Source organism: Sinocyclocheilus grahami, unplaced genomic scaffold (assembly GCF_001515645.1).
Source record: "Sinocyclocheilus grahami isolate Dianchi unplaced genomic scaffold, SAMN03320097.WGS_v1.1 scaffold79.1, whole genome shotgun sequence".
NCBI lineage: Eukaryota > Metazoa > Chordata > Actinopteri > Cypriniformes > Cyprinidae > Sinocyclocheilus > Sinocyclocheilus grahami.
This window is the reverse complement of record NW_015505258.1, coordinates 1448053-1468868: the sequence shown is the minus strand read 5'-3', so window position 1 is coordinate 1468868 and position 20816 is coordinate 1448053. Positions and strand designations below refer to the sequence as shown.

Below are 20816 nucleotides of genomic sequence, written 5' to 3'. Positions count from 1 at the left end.
TCACACTATTGGTTGAGCCAGTTTTGCTATGTTGGGCTGGCCAGGATGTTCAAACAAACAGAACATCTGACACATGACTTACATATGAAATAAATAAATATCTTAATTCAGAAAGGGTACATTAAATTGATGAAAAGTGCCAGTAAAGACTTTTAATAAGGGTTTCAGTGTCAAATAAATGCTATGACCATCAGATCACCATGTGTACACTCTTAAAAATGAAGGTTCCAAAGGTGATGGTTCTTCCAAAAATAATTCTTCTATGGCAGTGACTATAAAGAACCTTTTCTGCATTTGAAAGGTTCCATGGATGTTCAAGGTTCTTCATAGAACCATTGATGCCAATAAAGAACCTTTATATTTAAGAGTGTAGATATTTGTCACTGTCCATCAAGAAATAAAAGAGAATATGTGTTTCACTGGGATTTGCAACTGTCTTTTCAGAGCATGTGCGTGAATCGAGCATTTCCTCTCTCCATTTCACAGGACAAACGCCAGACGGGGTTCTCAGGGTCATGAAAAGAAGGAAGAAGGGTGAAATCAGCAGTGATGTAGTGATGACAGGTGTGTCTTTAATCTATGTGGGATTCTCCCTTTTACTGCTTCGTCCTTTTTCTGCCTTCATTTGTTGCTTCCGTCCTCCTTACCTATTTATGTTTTACAGTAATTACAGTGGATAATTATATCACTTCACTGGAGGCTATGACTGGAAGCTGGTGTTCTGTTAGCATAACGAGTCTCTAAATAAGGAAGTGTTTACAGTTGTAGATATTATGAGTTGGCATTATGACATCATGTTTTTGTGAAGTTGGAACTGGAACTTGGAAATGTTTGAATACAGCGTTCGAGACAGTGACGGTAGACGGTCGCCCTGCAGGTATGACTGTCGTATCCAGATTGCATGTTACTGGTGTCAAGCACATATTTCACTGTGTTTTACTGTTTCTCACTTAGTACGTTCACAAGAAACAACCCTGACATCCCCCATTCTATAGTCAAGGAAACAAGAAAAAGGAAGGACGATGGAAATCCCATTATTGATCATAAACAGCTTAGTTTTCTAAGAAGAGTAGTTAGTTGGACTGTTAGTGCCGACTAAACCTCTGAACCCAAAAAATAAAATTCTGTCATTTACTCACCCTCGTGTTGTTCAAAACTTCATCTTCGAAAAACACGAATGAAGATATTTTTAATGAAAAAAGCCCATTCCACCAAACTGTGATGCTTCAAAAACTTTATAAAAACATTGTAATTGTAATCAATATAAACCGAGCTGTTGAAGTCTTCTGAAAAGGCATGATTACTTTATGAACAGATTTCATTTAGGCTTTTATTCACATTTAAACATTGATCAATGCACAAATATAGAGCATACAAAATATAATAAATGCCATCTCAACCGTACTGGCTTGAAGTGACTAATGTAACAAGAGTTGGGAGTTTAGGATGATAACTATAACATTTTAAGAATCATTGTAATTCTATGAAAATAGGGGAAGTCATACCACAACTATAACAACACAGAAAAACAATATAGTTAAAATCACTTTCAGAGCAATTTTTTCATCTAATAAATGATAAAAACATTGACAACCATTCAGAATCCACCAACTTTAAAGAGCTTGAGCATTTGCTTGGGCATTTAAAGTGGCAGTATGACAAAACTGCAGCAAATGTCTTTATTAAACAGATGTTCACCCAAAAAATTTAAATACTGTCATTAATTACTAACCCTCATGTCGTTCCAAACCAATAAGACATTCGTTCATCTTCTGAACACAAATTAAGATATTTTTGATGAAATCCGAGAGCTTTCTGACGCTCCATAGACAGCAATATAATTACCACATTAAGGCCCAGAAAAATAGTAAGGACATCGTTAAAATAGTCCATGTGACACGAGCCACAGGAATATTTTTGTGCGCAAATAAAACAAAAATAACGACTTAATTCAATGATTTCTTCTCTTCCAGGTCAGTCCTGGTTGTGAACTTGTCTTTATACTACAAGATGTCTTTCTATTATCAAACATGCTTTTTTGTTAGCAGGTTAGCGGCCACTCCTTAAAATATGTCCTTTTTTGGCCTGCCATATAGCCAGTTCATATTTGCTACTGCTATCCAAAAAGCTCATAAGAACGTAATAGTGTTAAGTGACCAAAGTTGGACATTGTCAATGTGGTGCGCTTCTGGTACATCATGGCATAAGAATGCCAGAGCAGTTAAACATACAGCCTTATCACCATCACAAATAAAATTAGCAGGGTGTGGGTTCAAGCACTGACACACATCCTGACCATACAAAGCTTGAAAGAGAAAACAGAAACGATCCCTTTAAAAGTTAAACATTGACAATGATGTTCGATCTAAAGGTCCTTATCGCTGCCTGAAATCTAATCGGCCTTCTCTTTTCTTTCTCTTTCAATTTGATATAAACCATAAGGGAAAATCAACATTTCCACCTCTATGACCTCACGCAGGAACCTCTAAAGCGTGCAAACATATTGTGTTCCTGGTGCGGCTTACGTAACTGTGACCAATTAGCTTAGCTGCAGGTGCTTTCTTATCAGAGAGGCACAGAAAACTGCAGGGAAAAGACTGTAAGACTCCTGCAAAGAGAAAGCAAGACCGACGAGCAGAGAGAGAGAGAATGATGAGTATGGAAGGAGTGTATACTTTCAGATGGAGACTTTATTATCAGTTTAAAAAAATCAAGCAGACTTATTGTAAACAAAAGTGAATGCTAACACCAGTCATTTACAGGAAAAGGCTACAAAGCTATGCTTCTTAAAACTAGCAAAATTATATGAAAAGACAGGACAGCATTTATATGTTTATCACTTACACTACCATTCAAACGTTAGTTTTTTTAAATACTTTTTTTAACAAAGATGCATTAAATTGATCAAAATTCTAATTTAATGTATTTTAGAGAAGACTCCTATGCTCATCAAGGCTGCATTTATTGGATTAAGTATACAGTAAAAGCAGTAATATTGTGAAATATTATTACAATTTAAAATATCTGTTTTCCTTTTTAATATATTTGAAAGTTTTATTTATTCCTTTGATGGCAAAGCTGAATTTTCAGCATCATTACTCCAGTCTTCAGTGTCACGTGATCCTTCAGAAATTATTCTAATATACTGATTTGATGCTCAAGAAACATGTATTATTATTATCAGTGTTGAAAACAGTTGTGCTGCTTAATATGTTTACGGAAACTGTGATTTTTCTCAAGATGAATTCAAAAAACGGCAATAAACTGCTTTTATTTTAAATACTTTTTTTTTTAGATGATAAATGTCTGTCACTTTTGAAACACTTAATGTTTCTTTGCTGAATAAAAGTATTATTATTATTTTTTTTAATATAGAATGTTACATAAATAGAAAAATTACACTCTAAAAAATGCTGGGCTAACTATAACCCAGCGCTGGGTTATAGTTAACCCAGCATTTTTTAGAGTGTACATAAATGCTCATAATATTTCTGCTTTTCTAGAAAATTCAGTATTCACTGTAACCTCAGGATGCTTTTATAATTGTGTGTATTTTGGAGAGTTTGAAGGTGACAAATAGAAAATCTTCATGGTCGGTCTCAGTACAGAGACATATCCGAATGTTTGTAGGCTGGTGGTGAGGACAGGTGTCAGGCCAGGCTGGGCCCACATGTCGACACTCCCCAGGGAGAGCAAAAGCGGCTGAGGCCTCCCTCCCCCTTTTCAAGCCTCGGCTTCTCTCTTTGAATGGAAGAGGAAGAGTGGGGGTGAATGGCAGGTGATCCTGTCTGAGGACCATGAATAGCCCTTCACAATTTTCTCTGGCTTCATCTTCACTGTTCTGATCAGAGATACTAAGCATATCTTATAGCCATTCTAGTTATACAACAAAAAACACAGTAATTACTTAATAGTGGAGTAGTAAAGGGCATACTGGAAAGCTTTTCTATGAATTTTACTAGACAATAGTTCACTACAGCTGTCTAGATAATTGAGTTTTCTAATGGTGATCAAACATTGATTCATATACCTTTGTGTCACAAGTTCTATAGCTAGTTGTTTAACATTAAAAGCTGAATATATCCATCCTAGTATTATCTCAGCAGTTTCATATGAAAGAAAAGAAGTCATGATACAAAGTAAATTATTTCAGGATTTATTGTATGAAAAAATATATATTTCTGGCCTTGTGACAAACACAATACATAAACATATATACATTTATCTTTCATAAATACACATTATTTACAATCCAATTAAATAGTAGGAATATCTCAGGATATTGTACAATATTGCATTGTTAAATAAAGAAAGACTGTATAAAATATAAAAGTATCTATTTGGTTTAAATGGTTTAAAAAAAATTAAAGAAACAAATGCCACGTACAAAAAAGGAAAGAAAAAAATTCTACTCCGTTAAGAATCTTGATCTTGCATTTTTGAAAAAGACCCTAATGCAGAGGTTCACAAAACCAGGAAATCTTGACAATGATGAGGCTATCAGTTTGAGCCAACTGGTACTTTCGAGCCTTGGGAATGTCGGAAATAGCTTAGCAGCAGTCAATGTTGACAGGATGAAAGCTGTACACAACAGCATCCATCATGCACTGCTGGTTAAACAATTTGTACCCAAGTCAACCCAAACATTTTCTGTCGAAAAACATACTCCAGCAGAGTTAAAAAAGTTTTTTTTTTCTTTCATTGTTTCTAAGGAGTACCTTTTCCATTGAGCTATAACATATTAAAAGATGAGGCACTTAATTAAGATTGGGTTTGGTTTGAGTGAACATCACTGATAGTCAGATCCATTGTAGGCACTAAGTAAAAGTCATATTTAACTGTAGATTCCGAAGACAGTTGTTCACATTGTTCAGTCGAAACAGCTTGTTTCGATATCTTTGATTGCTTTTCATCACAGATCCGTTTATAAATAGCATTTCGAACCATATCCCAAAAATTTACAAATTTTAAAATTACTCCATAGTCACAGTTCCAGATCCTTCAGCTGCACCTCCTCCACCCATAAGGCTGATTGATTGGGCTTCATGTGATTCACAGAGTGAGATGAACTTCAGGATGCCTGTTTGCTTCCTTTTCAAGCCTTGAGTCTTCTCAGCTCTTCCAGAGAGTTCTGGGTCTTTATGTACATTTTAAATATGATGAAATACATATGAATTATTTTTGGGTCATTTAAAAAAAAAAAAAGAAGGAAAAGAAAATAGTGCAAATAATGCAAGTTGTTCCTCAAGTCTTCAAGTCTCTTGCTTTGTCTTCGCAAAATCATTGTCCATATCAAGAAGTAGTCCTTTTACTCAGCAGCATGAATAAATAAATAATAAATGTAGATATAATATATATATACTCTCTTCACGTCTTCCTTTTGTCCTTTAAGACTGTAAACATTTTAGGGTCAGGCCCATTGGTGATTGAGGTGCTCCAGATTGACGAATACTGTTAAACCTGAGAAAGAACGAAAAGAGAATGTGTTAACGCATGTCCTTTCAAAGCATCACACTGAAATCATGATAAATAACAATGAAAGCACTTTAAAAAATATGTCTGAAGATGCTTACCTCAGTAGCAAATACACATTGTTCTATGTGTTCAGGAATGATGTACACAGGATGATACACTCCCTCTTTTGGATAGTTCAGTGGTGGAACCAGTAATGTAGATTCCGAGTTTTTCCTAAAATGAAGAAAACACATTAACGTTAGTTTTGCACATTTATGTCAAGCAAATAATAGACCAGAAACAAAGACCAAAAGAAAGCAAGACAAAAACAAGAACTTACATATCTAGTTTGTTGTTTGTAGGTTTTTCGTCAATGCTCATATTGTAGTCCACCATCTTTTGCTTGTAATTTGATTTGTCACTGGAATGAGTGTCCACAGTGGTGGATCTGAGTGCCACATCTTTATTGGACACCTTAAATGGACCACCAGGAATAAGCAAGGCCTCCTTCTCTCGGCCTAAAGTTGAAGTCGGGGTCAAAGAAACACGGTTGTTGACAGACTCCAAGTCATTGCGCACGGTGGTGGAGGTTGGTTTGTGGCCTTGTCGCATCTGTCTCAGGACCACAATGGCGGCGCAGACCACTAGAGTAAGAGTGATGAGGCCTAGAGTGAATGAGACCACCAAGGCCGCTGGAATAGGAGGGCTGGCCAGAGGAGGCTTGTCTTTATACTCGCATCGTGTGCCCATGAAGCCTAGTGGACACTGGCAGACGGGCCCAGAGAAGTGGGTGTAGCAGGTCCCTCCATTCTCGCAAGGCATGAGGCTGCAGGCGTCAGAGCGGATGGCGCAGTTTTTGCCTGAGAAACCAAGTGTGCATGTGCAGGTATAGCTGTTGATGCCGTCCACGCAGGTGCCAGCATTCTGGCAAGGGTTGTTTGCACAGTCGTCAATGTTGATTTCGCAACGTGAGCCTGAGAAGCCGGGACGGCATCGGCATGTCAGTCTGTTGCCTAAATCGAGACACTGGCCACCTTTAAAAAAGGGAACACAAGGGAACCATATTAAAGCATTAGCCTAAAGCTGAGGGAACTGAGGGAGTAAACCAGAGCGAGTAATCATAACCCTTGGGAAAGCAAGTCTATTGCTTTATGACAGCTCTATCTCACCATTCATATCAGTGTAAGAGCCTCACTGGCGTCTGTTCTATCATGCATGATTAGTACGTCACGCACAGTGGATGCATCTCAAAACAAAAAACTGAAGGTTCAGCATTTTGCTGGAGGCGGATGAATGTTTGGAATGTTTTGCATTTAGGACTGAAGATAAGGGGAAAATATGCTTACCATTAGCACAGGGGTCGCTGCTGCATCGGTCGATTTTCTTCTCGCAGTTAGAGCCCATGTAACCAGCAGGGCAGCGGCAGGAGTATCCATCGGTTCCCTTCTCCACACAGGTTCCTCCATTGAAGCAGGGTCCGTCAGCGCAGGTCATAGCGCTGACCTCGCAGTTCTTCCCGTAGAAGCCTTGAGGGCACGTGCAGGTGTAATCATTCACCAGATCCTGAGAAGAAAAAGCAAAAGCCATTAGCATTAACGTTCGAGCTCCTCCAAGGACAAGACTCGAGCATAGTGTCGCAACCGCTTGCTTACGTTGCAACTGCCTCCATTCTTGCATGGGTTGCTGTCGCACTCATTGGTCTCGATCTCGCAGGTTTTGCCGCTGAAGCCGGGCTTGCAGATGCAGGTGTAGCTACCCTGACCGGTGTTGGTACAGGTGGCGTCGTTCATGCAGGGCTTGTGATTGGTGCAGAAGTTCAGATCCTCGTTGCAGAACAGGCCTCCCCAGCCTTCCTTGCAAGTGCACTGAAAGGGCTGGTTGCAGGTGCCATGCAGGCACCCCGGGTATCTCTGGCACTCGTCGCAGAGGGGGCCCTGCCACCCGAGGCGGCACTTGCACTCACCGGGGGCCTCACAATAACCGTGCTCCTCGCTACAGCCAGACGAGCAGATGGCTATTTAAAAAGGAGAGGGAGAGAAAGGGGGACATTAGAATGGCTGGGCATCATAAAACAACCCCCCTTCTGGAGGCTCAGGCACATCAAGTATTTGTTAAGTACTAAACTAAGCAGCTGGGACTCGCACAAAAGAAACACATGCCGTCTTTTTCACGGAAGGCAGAGCATATTAGGTTTCAGCGCATGTCCTTGTTAAATCATGCTCTTTGCGTCTATTGTTACAGTGAACAAAAGCAACTTAGACGTTTTATGTGGCGGCAAGAAGCCGTTGAACTTGCCCGCCTTATTTATTTATTTTCCTTGCAAATGTTCGTTTATCTACACGCAAATTATTACGTAGGCTACAACACTAAGCAACACTTACGTTGCGCGCAATAGTCGCCTTTCCATCCAAGCAGGCAAATTCTGTTGCCAGCGGCGTCACAGTTGAAGTGGCCAAACGCATCGTTCCGTGGGCGGCAGAAATCCGAGCATTCCTCGCCATGGTAGAATTCATCGCACACAACGCGATAAGAAAAGCGCAGTTGGCTTTGCTCTCCAAGATGCACGTCCTGGGACCAGTCCTCGCCGATGCCGAGTCTTCTTTTGGTAGCCAAACGGCTGATCATGTTGTTGATGTTCTCTGAAATAAAACAAACTGTGTGTTAACATTGATCTGGAGGTAACAGATACTTGTTGTATTAAAAGTACGCAGGTGAGGCAAAAGTTGAGCGCATACCTGTTGACTGGTCAGAGGACTCTGCGTTCCAGGCTTCTATTATCAACGAGACGATTCCCTGTAAAGCCAGAACACCCTGTTCAATATTACTTACATGCATTAGACATGCGTGCATGTATAGGCGACATAAATATGAACTGATAATGAATAGTAGGCTATGGCTTTTTAAGCTAGCCTACTCACCGGCCACTTGAAATTAAAAGGCACGCGGATATGCGCACTGCTGGAGATGGAGTCTGCGCTGAATATTCCTGTCATTCCAGTGCCGTAAGTGCACGGCGGCTCTGGTAATATGATGTCTTGTGAGTGCTTCAGGCAAACACGGAAAAAGATCTGGCAGTCGCTGGACCGTTTACACACACTTTTTGTGCTTGTAAAAGAGTGCACTTTCAACTCAAACACACCGGATGATTCCGCCTATGGAAATATAAAACAGGACTCCTATTAGCACGCGGTGAAAGCACTTGCCAAAGGAGCGGCTTACATTCAAATAAGTGGGAAATACTCACAAGACGCGCTGGTAACAAAATTAAAAAACACGTTAATAAAGCACGAGCCATTTTGGATCTTCTTGTCTGCTACTGAACGATAGCAGACTGAGAGAGTAGTCCGATATGAATGTTTGTGGTGGTATCCACGATTTAAGAAAAAACTAAAAAAGTAGTTAAAAATATCGGAATTCAAAGCAAAATGACTTAACTATTTAAACAAAAATTTAATGTTATCTATGTAGGAGCTTACAAAGCAAAGAGAAACAGATATCTAGCTCCAAGGGACTTTGGACCCGTCAGTTAGTTTCATGGAGTGTGGACTACTGCGTGTGTGCTTTTAAATATACAGCCAAGAGTAGGCGTGGCTTATGCGCAGCTCATAAATGTGCTTTGATGGATTTCGCCTATATGATCCCCTGAACATCATGACGCTTAAAGTTCATTTTATAGTCAAAGAGATATTAGAGTACAACATAAACTGCATTTGGAAACTTAACAAAAGTGGACTAATCTTGACAACAACCTGACAATAGTTAAATATTAACACTCTTATCATATTATATAACATTTACTAAGTGAATTCAAAAGCCAAATCACAATTTATCGGACATTGCTCCGCGTCGTGTTCCTGAACTTTATAGGAATCAATTCTGAACTTTTTTCTAAATATATCTGGGGCCTAATTAAACCTGTGCCTCTGGTCATATATTTGAGGATGTGCGTTTTTCTCCTTTTTATGTCAATTTGTACTAATTATCTTATTCTTTAAAACTACGTAGGCTACGATGTCACGTGCCACGCATTTTTGGAAAAAAGTTTGTTTTCGTCACCGATCGCGGAAAGGGGGTGTTCTTGGGTGGAGGGGATTCGCACATCCCCTTTAATTCAGCCCTAAAATCTGTAATTGTTCTGACGCGTGTGAGTCGTTAAACCGGCAAGCGCTTTATTGTGCCCTGGAAAGATCCGGAGGGCTCTTTTGTTATCTTGGGTTTGTATTGTGGGTCTTTGGTAAAGAGGCTGAAATGGTGGGGGGTTGCTCAGGGCATTTAAGATCGCAGATAATTGCTTTCTGGAGTAAGAGTGTGTGTAGGTGCAATAGGAGGGGGCTCTCGCTACAGCTGTATGATAATCCAACCTGCGCACTGTGTTTGCGCTTCGCTTTCTTCATATAGCATAGCCTGTAGTAGGCCTATATGTAGGCCACACACATCACCTTGTCACCAGGATACGAAAATATGCAGAATAGGATGTTTTCTTATTTACTGATTTGTTTATTATAATTAAAATAATCAATTTCTAGTATAACTTTAAGGTTTATTAAAATGCGCTAAATTAGAGCACGCAGCAGCAGGTGTTGAAGTATGCGAGCAGAAACTCAAAACTAAGAATTGCAGGTAGCCTATTCCAATTGTGAGTTCATTTAAGAAAGACAGCTTCTGTCGCACTACCGGGCCATGTTAAGGGTAAACAGAGGAGACACGCGCGAACAATGCGCAGCAAACTGTTGCTCGTGCTTTAGTGAGTTTCTATTGTGATTCTAATGAGAGCAGCGCGTGCCTCCGCTGGCCCCATCTTTACTCCAGGCACGCTTTGCCCACTGGACGGCACCATATGATTAGGGGGGTTAAGAAGGGCTGCTATTGTTAATTTATTGTCGGACAATTATTAAGACAGTCTGGTTTCTTGGCTTCTGATGAACACAAGGATGAATAAACGAGAGTTATTATCTGTGTAAACAAGAAAACTGTCCCAGCAAATAAACAAATCATGGAGTTTGGTTGAATGACACACTGGCATACAGCGGTTATGTGGTTTAATGCAACAATATAATGGATAATATGTCATTTGTTAATATACCAACCTATTTGAGTTATATTTGTATATTTGAAGAGTTTATTTGCAAAAAACAAAACAAAACAGATAACAACGTTTTTATTAATTTTCTAAAATTAACATGTTGTTTTAATGCGTTAAGGTTTTATTGTGTTTTATTGTTAGTTAGCTGTATTTTTAAATTATTATTAATTAATCAAAACAACCCAACTGCAGATTGATTTATATTAATAGGAATGCAGGACAAAAACATGATTTTTGAACATTTTTAAAAATCTCTTCATTTTGTTTAAACTGTACAGACTTTCCAGCAATAAATGTCAACTAAATAACATAAAATGTTACATAAACTCTAATATAGGCCTACAAAAAAAAATCATAAATAAATAAAATGTTAACAAGTGGATAATATTTAATATGCTCCTTTCTCCATTAATTATAAGACGATTTAAACTTTCTTACTAATAAAAAATAATTTTAGTATTTCGGATACGTATTTATTTGTTAAATGTAAAGAAGAATATAGGCTTAACATATTAAAATGTTACTTGTTAATGTTTATGTAACATTTTATGTAAACCATGTAAATGTTTGTTTATTGCTGGAAAGAGTATAATTGTGTTGAACTACAAGTCATCTACGGCCTAATCAAATATCATAGCATATATAAAACTACTACAATTTGATTCTTTTTTTGACCTGCCTGTCCCGTGAAGCGTGGCCTGGCCACGCTCGTATTGATGCGCGCTATATGGGGTACATGTTCAGCAAAATAGGTGTCGTGTGCTCATTATGTTCATTCGACAAAGAGAGAGTGATGAGGGGAAAGCGGGGAAAAGTCACAAAATCAATAGCCATCTGGCTCAATCGAAGACGCGCATGGTGCATCTCTGATGTTTCCTGATATAGGTAGAGCAAACTTACACGAACCCCCTTTCCCCCAGGGACATTAATAAGTGTAATAAAGTCACCACGGTAATGGTTTCATCGCCTGGTTTTGCGGCTTACAAAATTAAGCACTAGATGTTTTGCTTTGTGTGCCAGTGCTAACACTTTCTCATCCACGTGTCTCACATCCAAACGGTGTAAGAGCCGTCGCTTTGGCTGGGATAAAGCGTGTCTGTGACTGGGTGCTAGTGAATTCTGGGGGGAGGAGGAGAATTGGCACATGGGGGTGAAATGACACATGGCGACAGTTATGGTGAGGTGTTAGCCAGTGGCAGAAGGCGCATCCATAAATGTGAATTGGTGCTCCTCTGCCAAGGTGTGAAGCGCGACACGCGGTGCTCGACGCAGACCGGTTCCCAGGATCCCTGCACGTGCGCGGGGCTCGAAGGCGTCACTTTATTCGCATGTCATTTGTTCACACCTTTGGGAAACAGTCTGGTGGGGTTAAACTGTGGCACTGACGAATTCATTTAACAGGTCAGCGAAAACTTTGTACATATGTGCTAAAGTTGAGAGCGTTTTTCCCCATCATAACTAGGAACCTAGATTTATTCGGGACAGGTCCGTTTAAAGTGCATGAACCGAAGGATTTTTATGATTTACAGTTCTATTAGCATTGGACTGCCTACAGTACGCAACACCGCAGACTAATATTACTGAATTAGGTACTCAGATTCGCGAACGAATTACTCTTATGAGCTGGTTCTTTTTAGTGAATCAAACACATACAGTGTGATCAGTATAGGCTACTATAGTGCGATAGTTCAACTCCCGAGCGAATGACTCTTAAGAGTCGGTTCTTTTAAATGAATCATAGACATACAGCGTGGCTCCTGACTCTTACGAACCGGTTCTTTTTTTTGAATCAAAAACACTTAAATCGGCAGGAATTGTTATTTACTAAAGGTATATCCTAATCTAAATGATGTATTTAAGGCTCGTCAGGCTTTGTTGTTGGTTGTTGATATGACAACGTTTAGTTAAAAATATTCATTGTAATTAGGCTATTTTATATAGATAGAATGTTAAATATGGAATGTTTTCTCAGTGGTTAGGAACAATTGTTGGACTCTCCGACTCTGTTGGTCTCGTATCCCTAAGCAAAACATAGTGTGGTTTTGCAAATGCCAGACAGAGGTAACAGTGAGGCCATAATGGCACGTGTCTTCTGTCAAACGCAAAGGTGTGACATTGACAAAAGTTGAACACCTCGCATTCTGTCTCTCAATTGCCTCAAATCGTGTGTTCTGAAGCGTGCTGCTGCATCGGCTCGGTCAGAGGTTATCCGCATTATGTTGATATGGGTGTTATTTGAAGTGCACAAAGATCGAGTTAGAGGGTTGAAGTTAATGAAATAGATAAATGGATTTAGTACTGGATTCTAATTCACTCGAGACAAACGGAGGAACACAAACAGTCTAAATAGATTTGAACGTTTTAGTTAATAGTTGATATTGGTAGAGTATGCAGTGATTTCAGATTTATAGCCGCCCATCTAATATTTTTTGGAACAAATGACACACTATAAATATCATGAGTTAAATTCAACCATTTAATCATTTTAATTCTGGTTATATTATTAAAGAAATGTGAAATATTTTAGCTAAAGCCAGAACTGAATGACATTTTTATATCAAAACCCTTTCCACAGAACATTAAAGAAAAATGGCAGAAAATTACAATATTTGTCTCATTTCAACATTGTTTACCGAAATAAGTGCTGCATCCACTCCATAAAATCACTAACATTAAATCATTCACATTCATTTCTCTATAATTATTATATTTCTATTTAAAAAACTGGGCCGAAAGTGCGCACTGGTAACAAAACAAAACAAAACAAAAAGATATTAATGATTAATAGTTAAAACTAAAAATGCATTATATTAAAAAATAAATCAAGTTAACAAACACAGTTCTGAGAATTGCAAAATATCAACTCAGAATTCTAAATAAAAGTCTGAATTGTGAAATATAAACAGCTGCAAGAATTGCAAGATGTAAACACAGAATTGTTTAGTTTCACTCATAATAATAATTTTATTCCTCAGAATTGTGAAACAGGCTTCCTTAACAGTGTTGCACTTAATCTACAGTTTCTTCTCAAAAAACACCTTATAAAACTATCTGTCATATAACAAATTATGATTATTAATAAACTACGGTACAAGTTCATAATTTAAAGCATCATAGTTCAAGCTGATTTGCTCTGGATGAGACCTTTAAACAGAAAAAAAAATCCATAGCAAAACATTGCACACACATTATGTTATGGTCTGTTTATTGGAGATATTCTGGGTGTTTCACAACAAAGGCAATACAAAGAACATTCCACAAGTACATCCTCAGACATGATGGGCCATTTCTGTCATGAGAAATAGCACCAGATTGAGCTCTTTATTTGAGAGGTTCTCCTCAACACACTGCAACAGTATCACCATGACAGCACAAACACAAATCCAAGGTTTCGAATCATGTGCTGAGCAGACATTTTCAAAAAGTCTAATATCAGGCTATTGCCTACAGCATCAGTTATGGGTTTGAAATAGAATCTACTTGATGGAAACAGCATCAGTTTTTCAGTTCACATGGAAGTTCTTTGCTCTTGCAGAGATAAGGGAGACAAGAAGTGGATAGAAACTAGTCCAACCACTCTGAAACAATTTCTATTCAGTGAGATCATACATTAGGGCACCATATCTGTGCGTCTGCTGTCCAGGAAGTGCTATTTTCCACAGGAATGGAACGTCTTTTGGAAGGTAGCATCTCTTCAGATGTTTTTTCCACACATGCCCTTCTGCTCCCGTTCTTCCCTCCCTCCCATACACTGTCCACCTGTTTGACTATGACCCTCATCTCAATGGCTGGTCACAGTCCAGGTGGGACCGTATCAGGTGGGTGTGAGCAGGACGAGTCCTCACTGCTGCTTCCGGGACCAGAAACGACCTGCGATGGTACCTAAAGAAAATCCCTGTTTCTTCTGTTGCGCAAGCTCCGAAAGTCTCTGTTCTTCTTCCTGTATGTGCGAAATATTTATGTTGTATTATTAAATACCACTAAATATGGCATCTGACAGGCAAAAAGAGATGTGATGAGTACCTCTGCAAGCTGCGCTTGTCTTCTTTTGAAGGCTTCAATGGGGTCTTCCTCATGGGCATAGTTCTCTAGTACTGAACGTACATCCTCCACTCCGCTGATGGCTATAGCTATAGAGATCAAATTATTTGTACAAATGAACAATAATCCAACAACTCCAATTTGCCCAGAACTCTTCTCTCCCACATGCATACTCACTTTTAAGGAAAGCAGCCAAGTCATAGAGCGCGCGATCCTCGGAGTTGCCATCCCACTTGCGCAGCGCCAGGCCATTGAAAGGCTGTAGACCGAATGCCTCTCGCTTACAGTCCACCACAATGACTTTAGAGGAGTCTCTGTTCAAACAAGACACGTCCTGCAGGACAAACAATTAGTGTCATTAGTGAATAACATTTAAGCATATGCACCATATTTACCAACAAGGTTATTTTGGTTATATATATATATATATATATATATAAAAAAGGAATTAGAAAAAAAGTTTTAAAAGATGTTTAAGATGTAAAAACAAACCTAGATTTAAACCTTTAAACCTCAAGCAAAAATAAATAAATATTGCAATAAAAGAGCAAATTAGACAAATTCAATTGTTTAATATGTTTAACAAGTTAATGATTTTATATTAGTATAATTAAATACAATTATACACTTGATTTTTTAATGTATTAAATATCTAAATATAAATATATAATTGATTAAATATATGAATATATTTATATTGTTTGTTTATAATTTAGCGCCATGTCAGCTACCACAGCTTTTCTCATGTGATAACAAAAATAATGTACAAAAACAAAGAAAAAAGGTACATACATAAACTATATATAAATAACAAATGAAAACTAATTTTATTAAAGTTTCTTTGATAATATATATGGTCTCACTAAAATCTTTTCTCAAAAATTAACCTAAAAGAAGGGAGGAGTTAAAACCATCACAGTTCATCAAAACATGCTATAAAGATATTGCACTTGAAATATTGCTTATTTCTGTTGCTAAAATTTTAACGATTTAATATATATATATATATATATATAAAAAAAATAAAATTAAGAATATAAAAATAGAAAGAAATATGTAAAAAATAAAATTAAAGGGCTAGTTCACCCAAAAATGAAAATTCTGTCATTAATTACTCATCCTATGCACCATATTTACCAACAAGGTTATTTTGGTTATATATATATATATATATATATATATAAAAAAGGAATTAGAAAAAAAGTTTTAAAAGATGTTTAAGATGTAAAAACAAACCTAGATTTAAACCTTTAAACCTCAAGCAAAAATAAATAAATATTGCAATAAAAGAGCAAATTAGACAAATTCAATTGTTTAATATGTTTAACAAGTTAATGATTTTATATTAGTATAATTAAATACAATTATACACTTGATTTTTTAATGTATTAAATATCTAAATATAAATATATAATTGATTAAATATATGAATATATTTATATTGTTTGTTTATAATTTAGCGCCATGTCAGCTACCACAGCTTTTCTCATGTGATAACAAAAATAATGTACAAAAACAAAGAAAAAAGGTACATACATAAACTATATATAAATAACAAATGAAAACTAATTTTATTAAAGTTTCTTTGATAATATATATGGTCTCACTAAAATCTTTTCTCAAAAATTAACCTAAAAGAAGGGAGGAGTTAAAACCATCACAGTTCATCAAAACATGCTATAAAGATATTGCACTTGAAATATTGCTTATTTCTGTTGCTAAAATTTTAACGATTTAATATATATATATATATATATATAAAAAAAATAAAATTAAGAATATAAAAATAGAAAGAAATATGTAAAAAATAAAATTAAAGGGCTAGTTCACCCAAAAATGAAAATTCTGTCATTAATTACTCATCCTCGTGTCGTTCCAAACGGGTAAGACCTTCGTTCATCTTCAGAACACAAATTAAGATATTTTTGATGAAATCTGAGAGCTCTCTGACCCTCCACAGACAGCAATGTAATTACCACGATTAAGGTCAGTCTGTTTACGTTCAGAGGATACTCTCCAAAATGGCGCTAGGGAGACGCGAAGGAGACGAATTGTTGAATAAAGTCGTTATTTCTGTTTTCTTTGCGTACAAAAAGTATTCTCATAGCTTCGTAAAATTGCGGTTGAACCCCTGATGTCACATGGATAATTTTACACATATCCTTGCTACCTTTCTGGACCTTGATCGTGGTAACTACACTGCTGTCTATGGGAGGGTCAGAGAGCTCTCAGAATTAATAAAAAATATCTTCATTTGTGTTCCGAAGATGAACGAAGGTCTTACGGGTTTAGAACGACATCAGGGTGAGTAATTAATGACAGAATTTTCATTTTTGGGTGAACTAACCCTTTAAGAATATAAAAATTTAAATAAATATGTAAAAAATGAAATTAAGAATATAAATAGAAATATGAAGTTATACAAATTAAATTATTTAATATATTTACATTCTATATAATCATATTATATATAACTTTATTTTTTCATTTACATTTTACTTTACATTTTTAGACTTATGTATCTGTATAGATATTTAACAGTGCAGCTTTTTTTTTTTTTTTTTTTAATGAGCAACAGCAATGTGATAAAAGCCACACATAGTGTGGTACAGTGATTTTACTATGGTTAAATTCCCAAAACACCCCTTACCTGTGGTAAAATCATTGTAACGCTCTGCCTCTTGTGGACTATTGCTTCAAGAGCCCTGCCATCTAGTAAACTAGCTGCAGTCTACTTATCCCAGCTATACATACAAATTGAGGTTAAATGTGACCTTTCTCACCCCTGAACGTTTGTGTGACACTGATGCGAACCATATTTACACCAATGCATTTGTGGAGGGGTGCAAAGACTTAACACCAGCCCATTGGCCCTGGTGCTCACCCGCTCGCTCACACACAAACACACACTCTCTCCGGGCCAGCTGTCTCAGTGGTGGTCCTACAGAGCAGATGGACAGGGACGCTACACTCTCTCTATCACTGAGGTCATCAGCATCCCCCCTGAGGGACTGAAAAAAAGTTGCGTGTGCAAGAGAGATGGAGGGGCCCTCGAAAGGTAAGCCCTCTTGACGGCGGCACACTCCGTAGCATTTACAATAAATTACCCGCATCTGCCACCCAATGAGGGACGCCCTGAACCCCACCGGGAGCGAGAGTGTGTGTTTCACTGTATTTGTTATTGAGTGTATAAGCGTGCATGTATAAATAATGAGATTTTTATGGATTATAGCTACATCTAAATCGCATTCAAAATGTGAAATCTAAAGGTAATTAGTACGTTTATGTAGCTAGTGTGTATGAGTGTGACCAGAGCCGTGTAACGCAGCTGGGCGTAAGAGTGTCATGTTGCCGAGTCTCTCCAATTCCCCAGGTAAAACATTGAAGCACGAGACGGAGGAAGCGTGCCGCTAACTATACGCACGTGCCACGCTATGCACCCGCCAATCAAAGTCCGTCCCGCCCCCTTTCTCTGTTGGGGTGGGGAGCAGCAGCATCTACTGGTGTCATATCTGTACCAAACGGTTCACAGAAAGGCTATCTTGGGAAACTAAGCACACAACAAAGTGCAGATGTACGTGCAATGTAAGAATAAGAGATTTATTCATCATACAGTGTAGACAGCTTCACTGATTATAATGGGAGTGTTTTTTAAAGTGCATATACTCGCGCTAGAAAGTCAACGTTCTTTGGTAATGTAAATGTTCTTTGCTCGTTTTCTGTAGCTGCTTTTTGAATAACGGAGGAAATGTAAGCCTTCATCTGATTACCAGAAATATTAAGAAAAACATTTTATAGGGCCCTATTATTGTAAAAAAAAAAAAAAGACCCTATACCCTATAAAAAAAGAAAAAAGAATAGGTTTAAAATACAGGCCTGTGGCTCTTAATTTCTTTTTAATAATTCGCCATTTGTAAACTGATGTTTACAGTTTATTTTTTAGAAATATCAATAGCATTTGTATTAAAACTATATTCACTTAATGTAATAAAAAAATTGAGAATCAAATCAAGAATCGAATCAAATCGAGAGCTTGCGAATCGGGACCCAGCCCTAAGTAATACATTATAATACTGTGTAAATTTACTTAACTTGTTTTAGGCTATTAGCAAACATGTTCTGCAAGCTTAAATGCAATATCTTAAAGGGGTCCTATTATGCTTTTTCACTTTTGTAATTTTAGTCAGTGTGTAGTGTGTATGTTTGGGCATAAAAAAGATCCTAATAGAAAAGTATTAGCATAGAAAAGTAACAAATTTCAAAGTCCACTCCAAAAGGTAGATATTTAGTTTTTAAAAAATAAAATTTCAAGAACTACAGCAAACAGCGTTTGGTTTCCGGGCTTTGTGATATCACAAAGCGGCTCATTAGAATTTCATTACAAAGAATTCCCGCCTACAGAAATTTGAATGGTTGGGGGGGTGGGGAGGGGCGAGGTCGTGGTTAGAACGCTTGGTTGAGTGAGCGCATGAGACGAGACGACGAAGAAGAAGAAGAGCTGTTGCAGAGTTAGTGCGTCAGAGAAAACCAAGAAGAAGAGCAGATGCGAACCATATTTACACCAATGCATTTGTGGAGGGGTGCAAAGACTTAACACCAGCCCATTGGCCCTGGTGCTCACCCGCTCGCTCACACACAAACACACACTCTCTCCGGGCCAGCTGTCTCAGTGGTGGTCCTACAGAGCAGATGGACAGGGACGCTACACTCTCTCTATCACTGAGGTCATCAGCATCCCCCCTGAGGGACTGAAAAAAAGTTGCGTGTGCAAGAGAGATGGAGGGGCCCTCGAAAGGTAAGCCCTCTTGACGGCGGCACACTCCGTAGCATTTACAATAAATTACCCGCATCTGCCACCCAATGAGGGACGCCCTGAACCCCACCGGGAGCGAGAGTGTGTGTTTCACTGTATTTGTTATTGAGTGTATAAGCGTGCATGTATAAATAATGAGATTTTTATGGATTATAGCTACATCTAAATCGCATTCAAAATGTGAAATCTAAAGGTAATTAGTACGTTTATGTAGCTAGTGTGTATGAGTGTGACCAGAGCCGTGTAACGCAGCTGGGCGTAAGAGTGTCATGTTGCCGAGTCTCTCCAATTCCCCAGGTAAAACATTGAAGCACGAGACGGAGGAAGCGTGCCGCTAACTATACGCACGTGCCACGCTATGCACCCGCCAATCAAAGTCCGTCCCGCCCCCTTTCTCTGTTGGGGTGGGGAGCAGCAGCATCTACTATCTGTACCTCTGTACCAAACGGTTCACAGAAAGGCTATCTTGGGAAACTAAGCACACAACAAAGTGCAGATGTACGTGGAATAAGAGAATAAGAGATTTATTCATCATACAGTGTAGACAGCTTCACTGATTATAATGGGAGTGTTTTTTAAAGTGCATATACTCGCGCTAGAAAGTCAACGTTCTTTGGTAATGTAAATGTTCTTTGCTCGTTTTCTGTAGCTGCTTTTTGAATAACGGAGGAAATGTAAGCCTTCATCTGATTACCAGAAATATTAAGAAAAACATTTTATAGGGCCCTATTATTGTAAAAAAAAAAAAAAGACCCTATACCCTATAAAAAAAGAAAAAAGAATAGGTTTAAAATACAGGCCTGTGGCTCTTAATTTCTTTTTAATAATTCGCCATTTGTAAACTGATGTTTACAGTTTATTTTTTAGAAATATCAATAGCATTTGTATTAAAACTATATTCACTTAATGTAATAAAAAAATTGAGAATCAAATCAAGAATCGAATCAAATCGAGAGCTTGCGAATCGGGACCCAGCCCTAAGTAATACATTATAATACTGTGTAAATTTACTTAACTTGTTTTAGGCTATTAGCAAACATGTTCTGCAAGCTTAAATGCAATATCTTAAAGGGGTCCTATTATGCTTTTTCACTTTTGTAATTTTAGTCAGTGTGTAGTGTGTATGTTTGGGCATAAAAAAGATCCTAATAGAAAAGTATTAGCATAGAAAAGTAACAAATTTCAAAGTCCACTCCAAAAGGTAGATATTTAGTTTTTAAAAAATAAAATTTCAAGAACTACAGCAAACAGCGTTTGGTTTCCGGGCTTTGTGATATCACAAAGCGGCTCATTAGAATTTCATTACAAAGAATTCCCGCCTACAGAAATTTGAATGGTTGGGGGGGTGGGGAGGGGCGAGGTCGTGGTTAGAACGCTTGGTTGAGTGAGCGCATGAGACGAGACGACGAAGAAGAAGAAGAGCTG

At 37.8% G+C, this 20816-nt stretch overlaps 2 protein-coding genes across 3 annotated transcripts in view; both read right to left on the bottom strand.

Moving 5' to 3' along the window:
• Positions 1-4376: 4376 nt before the first annotated feature.
• On the bottom strand, positions 4377-8980 carry dlc (deltaC). Of its 2 annotated transcripts, none has more exons than XM_016273532.1 (9): positions 8699-8980; positions 8373-8606; positions 8190-8265; positions 7836-8093; positions 7107-7468; positions 6801-7017; positions 5795-6488; positions 5574-5688; positions 4377-5460 (listed from the first exon to the last, which is right to left on the bottom strand). In XM_016273532.1, exons 1-9 carry the CDS (start codon positions 8747-8749, stop codon positions 5455-5457), a joined length of 2013 nt encoding a protein of 670 aa, XP_016129018.1. In that variant the 5' UTR covers positions 8750-8980; the 3' UTR covers positions 4377-5454. The 2 variants fall into 2 exon arrangements, with proteins under 2 accessions (XP_016129018.1, XP_016129019.1); XM_016273533.1 differs by having other exon boundaries at positions 8190-8247.
• A 4745-nt stretch (positions 8981-13725) lies between these two features.
• timm50 (translocase of inner mitochondrial membrane 50 homolog (S. cerevisiae)) overlaps positions 13726-20816 on the bottom strand; it is a 38601-nt gene continuing 31510 nt past the window's right edge. Inside the window, exons 9-11 of the mRNA XM_016273531.1 lie at positions 14756-14912; positions 14561-14667; positions 13726-14477 (exon numbers count right to left, since the gene is read on the bottom strand). Coding sequence (XP_016129017.1) covers positions 14379-14477; positions 14561-14667; positions 14756-14912 — 363 coding nt within the window. The 3' untranslated portion in view covers positions 13726-14378. The remainder of the gene's footprint in view (positions 14478-14560; positions 14668-14755; positions 14913-20816) is intronic.

What these genes read in the sequence shown, in the direction of transcription:
- dlc (XM_016273532.1), bottom strand. Translation starts at nt 8,749, where the DNA reads ATGGCTCGTGCTTTATTAACGTGTTTTTTAATTTTGTTACCAGCGCGT. An exon ending in GTCCTCTGACCAGTCAACAG is followed by an intron (nt 8,094 to 8,189) that starts GTATGCGCTCAA and finishes GTTTTATTTCAG; the next exon opens with AGAACATCAACAACATGATC. An exon ending in AGGCGACTATTGCGCGCAAC is followed by an intron (nt 7,469 to 7,835) that starts GTAAGTGTTGCT and finishes CTTTTTAAATAG; the next exon opens with CCATCTGCTCGTCTGGCTGT.